Below are 12,162 nucleotides of genomic sequence, written 5' to 3' on the forward strand. Positions count from 1 at the left end.
TGCTGTGCTGTAATATGAGTCGATATGAATCCTAATTCACTCCGCTGTGCTGTTTTAGCGATTGATAGCCTGATGAAACCGGACAGAAAGCTCATGATCCCCATTGTTAGAGGCCTGGGTATACTGTGTACTTATCCTGGTGTGGAGAGACAGTTGGGGTGGCAGTGGCGTATTCAGAGTTCCCCACTATAATTACCGGTTGCAGGGCAGTTTAAGTGTATTTTTGTGGTAAATACTGTCTTCGCACAGGGCCACGACCACAGGCTTACAGACCCCGACCGCCCTCAAACCTCTTATCTACCAGGACACTGCCTCACACACTCTCCCTGTCTGTTTTGTCAAACCAACCTTTAGCCAGCATGTTTTTTACCACAGACGATCAGCTGTATTGTATTGGACATCTCTTGACCAACAGTTTGTGTGTTTCTATCACTAGACAACAGCAGGCCAACATGACACACGTCCTATCGACATGACCGTATAATAGACGATAATTGGACATTTGTCCAATGCAACTTTTAATTGGGTGTTTACATCGTTTTTCATAGCCACATAGACCCATTAACTCTTTCATTCAGTAATCCGCTGATGGTTAGTTGTACTTTGTTTATTATGTATGGGGCTTCTCTTGATTTATCCACCCCACTTTGTCCAGACCACACTTAGTCAGCCACTCATTCACTCTCTTGGTCGCTAGCATACTTGCCCAATCGCTCGTTCAGTCACAAGGTCATTCACTCACTGTCATAAACCACGGTATTCGGGCCAAGGGTTTAGTGTTCTGATTTTCCAGTGAGGCAGAAGGCTCTGGAGCTGCAGCCATGTGACCAGGGTTTAATTTAGCTGCTATGCCGTTTATGATACAGCTACCATGGCGCTCCATGTCATGTGCTACATTGGCCGCAAGAGGGCAGTCAGAGCACAGCGGTCACAACGCTTGCAAGCAAGCAGACAACAATATGGATTGTACTTATCATTCATGTGAATTATTTTGAATTTATTTCTGTCAGCACCTTGGGAAATTCAACACTACTGTTGTTTGCTCCTTGGGGATTAAGGCCGGGTGTCTCTGTAAAGCACTTTGTGACAACTGCTGTTGTAAAAAGGGCTTTATAAATACATTTGATTGATTGATTGGGTGCAAGAACAGCTGTACCAATAATTATTCATAAATCATTTAAAATTATTGGCTATTAGCATGGACAAGGAATGGTGCGAGAATCAAATAGAAATAAAACAAACATCAATAAACAATCTTCAATTTATTCTCATATTTGATTGAAAGGTGTCTTAATTGTTTGTCAAAAATTAACCAGTGTGTGTGAGTTGATTGTAGACAGAGAAGACTAAAAGGCTTATTTGCTAATAACTGAATCCTGAAAGAGAAGCTCATATGAGTGGATGACCAATGTCCAGTTTTTGGTTTTCAACCTTTTTCGGTTACCGTACCAGGAAGTACATGCTGCTCTCTGGGGAACCCCAATCCTCCCACTTGTGTGCATCTGAACATCACACCAGTCGTTTTAAATGTTTTCATTTGTTTTCCTGCAAGGCATCTTGCACCCGTTTGGTGTATAAATAAAGCTTGACTTGACCCCTGAGGCCCTTAAGAAACCCCCATGGAGATTGGGCAGGGACCCCCAGGGGACCTTGCATCTCTGGTTGAGAACCAGTATGAAGGATATTTGGAGGTAGATGGAATCTGAAATCTACAAATGAAATCTTAAACGTTGACCAGCTTTGCACTCTCAGATACCAGCTTTGGTGCCTGTTTGAGAAAAAACATAATTTTCTGTAATTAGTATGACTGGAATGGACTGTATAGTACTGTAATGTCAACTCAGTCAATTATACAAATCACAGTATTGACTGATAGGCACACATTCTGCTTTTACTTCCTGATTATCCTTATATGGGTATACACATCCTGCTTTTACTTCCTGATTATCCTCATATGGATACACCTGCAAGTCCATATCCTGTCATCGTTGACTGAAGTTGGGCAGCCCGTTCGGCCCATTCTATGAATGTGTGTTCGCTGAGGACTTTACCTCCTGTGTGAAGCATGCACCGTGATCTTCTGTGGCACAGCACATTTCCCTCATTGCATGGTAGTTAGCAGAGATGGTCTTCAGATGATCCTCCGTGATGTTGGTCTTATGTCTCACTAAACCATACAACAGCCTGACGACACATTGACACATAAAGGAGGGAGCTTAGGGAGTTTTTCCTAGCCACTGTGCTTCAACACTGTTGTTGCTTGCTCCTTGGGGTGTCAGGCGGGGTGTTTTGTAAAAGCACTTTGTGACAACTGCTGATGTAAAAAGGGCTTTATAAATACATTTGATTGATTGATTGACAGACAGACACACACACGCAGGCAGGCAGACGGATTTTTAACGCCTGTGTGTGTGTTCATGTTTTCGTTTCGTGCCATTGTGTAAACACATGTCTCACTCACCTCTTCCCAGACAACAGGAGCTTCTTGCGGTCGTCGGTGCAGAGCTCAGGGCCCATAGGGAAGGTGTTGGAAACCAGGCCCGGCGGGGTGAAGTCTGCGTCGGGGTGGAGGGCCAGGAAGCAGGGCCTCCTGGTGGAGTAGGACTGGTTGCAGCAGTGGGCAATGCGGGGGTTGAAGCTTGAGTAGTCGTAGTCGTTGCATATGGCGTCAAGGATGTTGGTCAACTGTGGAGAGGACACCGTTGACCAAGGGGATTGCAGGGTGTCAAATTATATCCGACTCATAGCGAATATTTTAGTGGCGTGTGAGAGTGTGTGTGTGAGGGTGTGTATATGTGTGTGTGTGTGTGTGAGTGTATGTGAATGTGTTTGTAAGAGTGTGTGTATATGTGTGTATGTGTGTTTGTGTGTGTCAGACCTTCTCCTCTGCGCAGGGCAGGAGGAAACCATTAGGCTCGTCATTGCAGCAGCCGTGAAAGACATCCGCCAGAGTCTGAGACACCATGTGAAGCTGGGCAAACGAGGCCTGAGGCATTATTCTGGTGTAATACACTATCATACTGGAAAACAGGCGGAGTAGGAGGTAGGGGGCAGTGCATGAGGAGAAAAAGGAGAAAAAGTTAAGAATTAACCATAAAATAGTAATATTTTAAGGATTAGGAACACATGAATTATGATCATACAAAATTCAATCATAACAATATGTGTCGGTAAAACTAAATGCTTCTGACTGCACAACCTATGCGAGTGTACATCTACTTTGACTGTTATACCATCTATGACCTTTGACCCGCCTGTGTGAGTGCATGACCTCTCACCTCTTCTCAAAGTTGTCATCTTTCAGGGTAGCCTCTGCGGCACACATCTTCTTGTAGTATTCGATCTCCTCAGTGATCTTCTTATTGATGTCACATCCTGCCATCTGGGGAGACACGCAGAACCAGCCATTGGATTGGTGTGATGTCACAATAAGGGACAGCAGAAATGCTTACAGTTATACCATGCTAAGCTACAGCCTACCGCCACTAGCACAGCCAAGATAGTTGAGGCAAAGCTACTCATTATGATAGAAGGAATCTGATTTAAAAACAGATATTATATATGATAATGTTTTATGGGTTGGCGTTAGGGTGTGGGACAATAAAGTGTGGCTGCTTCTGTATAAAACATAATATGGGATGGGTGATACATACAGCTGTTATATGGGATGGGTGATACATACAGCTGTTATATGGGATGGGTGATACATACAGCTGTTATATGGGATGGGTGATACATACAGCTGTTATATGGGATGGGTGATACATACAGCTGTTATATGGGATGGGTGATACATACAGCTGTTATATGGGATGGGTGATACATACAGCTGTTATATGGGATGGGTGATACATACAGCTGTTATATGGGATGGGTGATACATACAGCTGTTTTGACACATCCTGCTTGGTCCTCCCTCTGACAGCATCGGAGGAAGGCCTGCTCAGCCTCCTTGACGAAGCGTAGGATTACCTGCTGGGAGGACTCAGGGTGACGCACAGAGATCTCATAGATCAACCTGCCAATCAGGACAGCCCACAGAGAAACACGCAGTCAAACAGCCAGGCAGGACACGCAACACTAAAATGTTCAGTCAAATAGCCAAGCAGGACAGGCCATACTAAGAAGCTCAGTCAAACAGCCAATCAGGACACCCAATACAGAAACGCTTGTTTGTTTGAGTTGACAAGGTGAAAAATCGTTCTGCCTCTGAGAACCCCAATTGCTCCTGGGTCTTGACACAGTTGTGCTCATAACTTTGCATACCCTGGCAGAAATTGTGAAATTTTGGCAATGACTTTGAAAATATGATTGATCATGAAAAAAAATGTCTTATATTGAAGGATAGTGATCATATGAAGCCATTTATCATCAGATAGTTGTTTGGCTCCTTTTTAAATCATAATGATAACAGAAATCACCCAAATGGCCCTGATCAAATGTTTACATAACCTTGAATGTTTGGCCTTGTTACAGACACACAAGCTGACACACACAGAGGAAAATGGCAATTAAAGGTTAATTTCCCACACCTGAGGCTTTTTAAATTGCAATTAGTGTCTGTGTATAAACAGTCAATGAGTTTGTTAGCTCTCACGTGGATGCACTGAGCAGGCTAGATACTGAGCCATGGGGAGCAGAAAATAAGGTACAAGGTACTTGAACTTTATAAAGATGGAAAAGGATATAAAAAGATATCCAAATCCTTGCAAATGCCAGTCTGTACTGTTCAATCACTTATTAAGAAGTGGAGAATTCATGAATCTCTTGATACCAAGCCAAGGTCAGGTAGATCAAGAAATACTGCCAAAAGAATTGTTTGGGATACAAAGAAAAACCCACAGGTAACCTCAGGAGAAACACAGGCTGCACTGGAAAAAGACGGTGAGGATGTTTCAAGGAGCACAACATGACGATATTTGAACAAAAATGAGCTGCATTGTTGAGTTGCCAGAAAGAAGCCTATACGACGCCAATGCCACAAAAAAGCCTGGTTACAATATGCCTGACAACACCTTGACACGCCTCAAATATTCTGGCACACTGTAATTTGGAGGGACAAGACCAAAATAAAGCTTATGGTCACAACCATAAATGCTTTGTTTGGAGAGGGGTCAACAAGGCCTTTAGTGAACAGAATACCATCCCCACTGTGAAGCTTGGTGGTGGCTCACTGATGTTTTGGGGGTGTGTGAGTGCTAAAGGCACGGGGATCTTGTGAACATTTGTGGCAAGATGAATGCAGCCTGTTATCAGAAAATCCTGGCAGACAATTTGCATTCTTCTGCACGAAAGCTGCGAATGGGATGCTCTTGGACTTTCCAGCACGACAATTACCCTAAGCACAAGGCCAAGTTGACCCTACAGTGGTTACAGCAGAAAAAGGTGAAGGTTCTGGAGTGGCCATCACAGTCTCCTGACCTTAATATAATCGAGCCACTCTGGGGAGATCTCAAACGTGCCGTTCATGCAAGACGACCAAAGACTTTGCATGACCTGGAGGCATTTTGTCAAGACGAATGGGCAGCTAGACCACCTGCAAGAATTTGGGGCCTCATAGACCACTATTACAAAAGACTGCACGCTGTCATTAATGCTAAAGGGGGCAATACACAGTATTAAGAACAAAGGGTATGCAGACTTTTGAACAGGGGTCAGTTAATTATTTTCTTTGTTGCCATGTTGTTTTTAATGATTGTGCAATTCTGTTATGACCTACAGTTGAATGTGAATCCCATAAGAAATAAAAGACATGTCTGCTCACTCATGTTTTCTTTACAAATGGTACATATATTACCAATTCTCCAAGGGTATGCAAACTTTTGAGCACAACTGTATGTGTGGGTTCTGGGCATACACACCTAGTAAAAATATTGGTTCAGCTATTATTTTTAATTGTGAGTGTGTGTGCGTGCGTGTATGAGACGTTACGCACTGTGCCAGGGCTGCGTCAGGGGTCTTGGTGAAGGTGAGGCAGATCTGGGCTATGTGGGTGTGTAGGTCATAGTACACTGACAGACTCTCCGGCTTGGCGTCAGGCTTCATGGCCTCAACACAGGAGCCCCGGTCAATCGCGTGTTCCTTACAACACGCCTTTAAACCGGCCACGCGAGACAACACACTCCGGTTGCCGCACACCTCATCCATCAGGATCTTCTGTAGGAGGGGAGAGGACACACACACATGCAGACGGACACATGTACTCTATCAGGCAGTGACGAGGTGAGAGGCTGAGCGAGCAGGGCCAAGAGAATGTCTGACAGGAAATGAAGAGAGGAATGTGATAGTCACCCTCCATTTCATACATGTAACCAGGAAATGAAGAGAGGAATGTGATAGTCACCCTCCATTTCATACATGTAACCAGGAAATGAAGAGAGGAATGTGATAGTCACCCTCCATTTCATACATGTAACCAGGAAATGAAGAGGGGAATGTGATAGTCACCCTCCATTTCATACATGTAATCAGGAAATGAAGAGAGGAATGTGATAGTCACCCTCCATTTCATACATGTACCAGGAAATGAAAAGAGGAATGTGATAGTCACCCTCCATTTCATACATGTAATCAGGAAATGAAGAGAGGAATGTGATAGTCACCCTCCATTTCATACATGTAATCAGGAAATGAAGAGAGGAATGTGATAGTCATCCTCCATTTCATACATGTAACCAGGAAATGAAAAGAGGAATGTGATAGTCACCCTCCATTTCATACATGTAACCAGGAAATGAAGAGAGGAATGTGATAGTCACCCTCCATTTCATACATGTAACCATGTCCCCGCTGCAGCAGGGGGCCGTAGTCATGACGATCTTGTCCACGATGCTGCTCATCTCCGGGAACGACGCCTGGGGCATCTTCTGACTGTACTGGATTAACTTCCTGTCACGGCAGACGGACGGGAGAGTCAAGCCACAGGAGTGAAATCAGCCGTTTCGTATAGTGGTTGAAATAATGATTGCATACCCGGTCGTCAAGGGAGAGAGTAATTCGATTATTAATTGTAGCATTTGATAGTCTATTGTTCATGAGGTTACAGACTCGGTCTTCATACTCGATGTCATCGCACTCAATTTCAACACAATCTCAAAGGAACTTCCGGTCATACCTCTACTTACAGACATCCCTACCTGCAATACACATCCCAGTACTGTAAGCCCATTGGCTAATCACTGTCGCGCTTTGACTGAACGTGACTTCTTGTGTACGGATACTCTTTGGTTATCTAAACATAACAAGCATACATTCATACACTTCAACACAGCCACAATCTTTGTTTTAATGATTGGCATGTCTTACTTGGCCTTGACGATTCGGTCCCCGTATTTATTTTGGGTGATGCAAAGGGCCTTGATTTCATTGACACGGTTTCTGACGGCATATTGAAAGGTAGGTTTCTGCAATATAGAGAATGTTTACTTAGTCTTCAATGCTGACATTCTTAGTGATAGGAAAACATGTCTGGGGTTGACATCCCAGGAATATAAAGTGCTCCACTTTCTCTCCTCATTTTCAAATAATACATAAAATAAAACACTGTGGCATTGTTTCACCTTTCGCAACATGTTCCCTCATACAGTTTTGGTAAAAAGTGGTTAATTGATAACAGGGAGCCATTTGGGTCCCCTCCTAATCTTGTTACCCCTCCTGACCTTGTTACCCCTCCTGACCTTGGTACCCCTCCTGACCTTGTTACCCCTCCTGACCTTGTTACCCCTCCTGACCTTGGTTTGGAAGCAGGTCTGGGCCTCAGCCTCCTCCTTTCCACAGCAGGTAGCCAGAACCTCCCCATATGCCTTAGTGATGGCCAGGATGACATGTGGGGGCAGCATCGGGTTACGCTTGGAGAACCTGAAGATAAACCTGTGACACACACACTGCCGCTCAGGAACCCCTGGAAACACGTAGCAGCCTCAGATGTGTAGACACCCCGGTGTAGACACCTACCTCTCGATGAAACCCTTCCGGTCTTTCTTGAAGTCTTCACACTGGTCTGCAGCAGGCGACTCCGAGGTAAAGGACAAATCCCGGGGAATCTACCATCAATCAATTTCAATAAAGCTCTTTTCACTTTGGCAATTTCTGTCAAACATGATAACATTAACCCCATTTAACCCCATTTGGGTATTAGGGGGGCAAAGTGGGCTGGGACTAGCTCCAAGCTCTCCTACATCTGCCCAACACCAGCTAGTCTTCACCAGCCCAACACTGATTAGTCTGTACCAGCCCAACAATGAGTAGTCTGTACCAGCCCAACAATGAGTAGTCTGTACCAGCCCAACAATGACTAGTCTGTACCAATCCAACAATGAGTAGTCTGTACCAGCCCAATACTGATTAGTCTGTACCAGCCCAACAATGAGTAGTTTGTACCAGCCCAACACTGACTAGTCTGTACCAGCCCAACACTGACTAGTCTGTACCAGCCCAACCCTGACTAGTGTGTACCAGCCAAACAATAAGTAGTCTGTACCAGCCCAATACTGATTAGTCTGTACCAGCCCAACAATGAGTAGTTTGTACCAGCCCAACACTGACTAGTCTGTACCAGCCCAACACTGACTAGTCTGTACCAGCCCAACACTGACTAGTCTGTACCAACCCAACAATGAGTAGTCTGTACCAGCCCAATACTGATTAGTCTGTACCAGCCCAACAATGAGTAGTTTGTACCAGCCCAACACTGACTAGTCTGTACCAGCCCAACACTGACTAGTCTGTACCAGCCAAACAATAAGTAGTCTGTACCAGCCCAATACTGATTAGTCTGTACTAGCGCAACTCAGACAAGTTCGTACCAGCCCAACAATGAGTAGTCTGTACCAGCCCAAAACTGACTAGTCTGTACCAGCCCAACACGGACTAGTCTGTACCAGCCCAACACGGACTAGTCTGTGCCAGCCCAACACGGACTAGTCTATGCTACCCCAACAATAAGTAGTCTGTACCGGCCCAACAATAAGTAGTCTGTACTGGCCCAACCCTGACTAGTCTGTAACAGCCCAATAACCTCAGAAGGACGGGTGGCCTGTCCTACCTTAGCTTTGTGGTCCACGAAGCAATCTGTCCTCTCAGAGCCAGTCTTCTCACAGCAGTGAGTCAGATTACTAGTCTCCACTAGGGTCTCAGATGAACACACAGCACTTTGGAATAGGTCAGCCTGCCCGCAAGGAAATACAAAAACACACACACAAAGACACACACACACACACACAATGGGAGTACACCATTTAGCCAACAGAGGGCAATGTTTTATCTGTAAACAACAATGAATAAGAACTAGCAAGTTAGGCTGAGAGAATGACAGCTGTAGAAGGAGGAAGAAACAGGGGTAGAGGGAGAGAGAGACAGACAGGGGTAGAGGGAGAGAGAGACAGACAGGGGTAGAGGAAGAGAGAGACAGACAAGGGTAGAGGGAGAGACAGGGGAAGAGGGAGAGAGAGACAGACAGGTGTAAAGGGAGAGACGGGTAGAGGGAGAGAGAGACAGACAGGGGTAGAGGGAGAGACAGGGGTAGAGGGAGAGAGAGACAGACAGGTGTAGAGGGAGGGAGAGACAGGGGTAGAGGGAGAGAGACAGACAGGTGTAGAGGGAGAGACGGGTAGAGGGAGAGACAGGGGTAGAGGGAGAGAGAGACAGACAGGTGTATAGGGAGAGACACAGTGGTAGAAGGAGAGAGAGACAGACAGGGGTAGAGGGAGAGACAGGGGTAGAGGGAAAGAGAGACAGACAGGGGTAGAGGGAGAGAGAGACAGACAGGGGTAGAGGGAGAGACAGGGATAGAGGGTAGAGGGAGAGAGAGACAGTGGTAGAAGGAGAGAGAGACAGGGGTAGAAGGAGAGAGAGACAGTGGTAGAGGGAGAGAGAGACAGGGGTAGAAGGAGAGAGAGACAGGGGTAGAGGGAGAGAGAGACAGGGTGAGGCATTTTCTCTATGTTTGTGTATCTTTGTCACTGAATGTTGGCCAATTATCAACCATAATGTAATATTTAATAATGTCCATCTGAGAGACTAAATAACGCTTGAGTTGTATACTCTTTTTAATGAACAAGTTCAGGAACACCCAACAGCTCCCCCTCCCTGTTAAAACGTGACTGACACAAAAACACTCAATAACTGCTTGGGCACAATGACTGCCGGCTTCCTGCAGTTGATTAGACTCTCACATCGCTGTGGAACAATCGGGACCCACTCTTCCAGGATTTTGACAATGACCCGCTGGCTGTGAATGTTTTGGGTCCAGCCGCAGTATCTTAACTAGGTTTAGGTCGGGTCATTGACCAAATTTGTACGCATTCCGACATCGAATTGCTTCTGTGTTTTGGATTATTGGTTTGCTGCATGAGCCAGGTGCTCAGCAGATTTATCTCAAAGCGTATGACCTGACATTCTTTCAGAACTCTCTGATTCTAGAGATTCAAGAGCAGCATTTCTGGCGTAAACTAAAAGGCCCATTCCACAGCACTGACGCCGTTTCAAGGGTCACGCGTGGTAGTGGGACGTTTTGTGGAAGCTACCCTGCTTCAGGAACTAGCACGCTTGTCCGTCACAGAAGGCCACTTTGTGTCAGAGAATGTCAGGCAATCCGTCCCATCCTGTTAATGTCAATGAGATTGTAGCCTGCCACTTAGGGTGTTCGAACGTGTGGTCGGTCTCTCACCACATCTCTGTTACAGTCCTTCGGGGGTTCGTCTGAGCAACACAGGACGCCCATGGAGAAGGCCTGCTGGACCAGTGGCACCATGTCAACCAGCAAGCTGTCGGGGAGGTTCTGTGCCAACCCCACCAGAGCCCTATGCACAAACACACGCAGGTTGACAGCCAGACACACACAAACACATTGAGAACACCCATAAAACACACACACACACACTCTCACACAGTACAACAGTCACATCAAGCCAGGCACAAACACAGTCATATGGCAGCAGTGTGGCAGTGAACATATTTATATACTGCTCCATGGAGGAAATCCAGTCAATTTCCAATGAGACAAAGATATGTTCCAGATATGTACAACAGGCCAAATAAAATCCAATATAAAGTTGAAATATTTTGTGCACATACACATTTTATGACCTTAAATGTCTCACACCTAACCCATTTTTCTCAATTCCCATTTTTTCTCTAATTACTGATGGATAAGGTTTTAAAATACTACTTTACTCACATGGCTTCAAATCCATCTTTCTTGGCCTCTGTGAAGACAGTACAGACCTGATTCTGAGACTGAGCCCCGGCTGATAAAATAAACAGCGTCAAAAGGCAGCTGACATCCAACCACTGCATGTTGAAAAGTGGCACAAGTGGAAAGGAGTGATGGTTGAGGGAAGGAGGTGATTGAGCTCCTGAGCAGAGATTCAGGGAGACTTTATACCTTTTGCAGAATTGGTGGGACTCACACCAGAACCAAAATCTTGCTTCCTGTTTACATAGTATGTCCACAAGAGATTGGTAATCTGTCAATCATTAAGCTCAGTCTTTCTCCTTTTGCCCTGTCTCTCTTCCTCTCAATTAGCAAGTTTTGTTTTGCTCTGTCATTGGCCAGTGTGTCTGTCTGTCACAACCACTCTGTGCCAACCAGTGTTCGTGTGCAATCCTGGTCATACGCTAATGGCGATTTCATAAGTTTAAGGAAACCCAAAACCAACCCTACAACACATATAGATTCCTATTGGAGATGAAAGGGCAAAAAGGTGTGTGATTTCAGGGGTGAGTGGCCGGGGGTACGGAGGTCAATGTCCACTGTCTATTATGACTTCAAGCTATCCCCATGGAAATGTGCCATTCACCAGAGAATACGTCCAGCGTGGATCCTGAACAGATCAAACAACTTCTCCCTTTGGTTGCCCACTATGGATCAAAGTAGTTCCTTTATTTATTGTTACTAAACCAGGATTAGGATAACCCAGGATTACCAGGGAACTGTGTACAACGCCACGATTACACCATCACAGGCGTAAATTACATTACAAAATACAACATCAAAAGAAACAACCATTTTTGTCACTGTCCATGTCCACAGGGTACCATGTGGGTGACCTGGTAAAGCATGGTGCTGGCAAACCTGTGGTTGTGGGTTCAGTCACCAGGAAGATCAGTACAAAATGTTTACCTTTGAAATGTCAAAGTCGCTGAGGACTGAGCCAGCTAAAG

The 12,162-nt window shown here is 45.3% G+C and overlaps 1 protein-coding gene across 1 annotated transcript; it reads right to left on the reverse strand.

Annotated features, from left to right (window-relative positions):
- Positions 1 to 1,242: 1,242 nt before the first annotated feature.
- On the reverse strand, positions 1,243 to 11,883 carry LOC105014523 (serum albumin 2). The gene is made up of 14 exons (XM_013136846.4): positions 11,177 to 11,883; positions 10,667 to 10,799; positions 9,044 to 9,166; positions 7,954 to 8,042; positions 7,731 to 7,869; positions 7,306 to 7,403; positions 6,759 to 6,888; positions 5,936 to 6,156; positions 3,886 to 4,018; positions 3,279 to 3,382; positions 2,879 to 3,020; positions 2,462 to 2,685; positions 2,052 to 2,184; positions 1,243 to 1,768 (listed from the first exon to the last, which is right to left on the reverse strand). Exons 1-14 carry the CDS (start codon positions 11,293 to 11,295, stop codon positions 1,724 to 1,726), a joined length of 1,833 nt encoding a protein of 610 aa, XP_012992300.1. The 5' UTR covers positions 11,296 to 11,883; the 3' UTR covers positions 1,243 to 1,723.
- Between the last annotated feature and the right edge of the window lie 279 nt (positions 11,884 to 12,162).

The sequence above is a fragment of the Esox lucius genome, chromosome 13, assembly GCF_011004845.1.
Source record: "Esox lucius isolate fEsoLuc1 chromosome 13, fEsoLuc1.pri, whole genome shotgun sequence".
Classification (NCBI taxonomy): domain Eukaryota; kingdom Metazoa; phylum Chordata; class Actinopteri; order Esociformes; family Esocidae; genus Esox; species Esox lucius.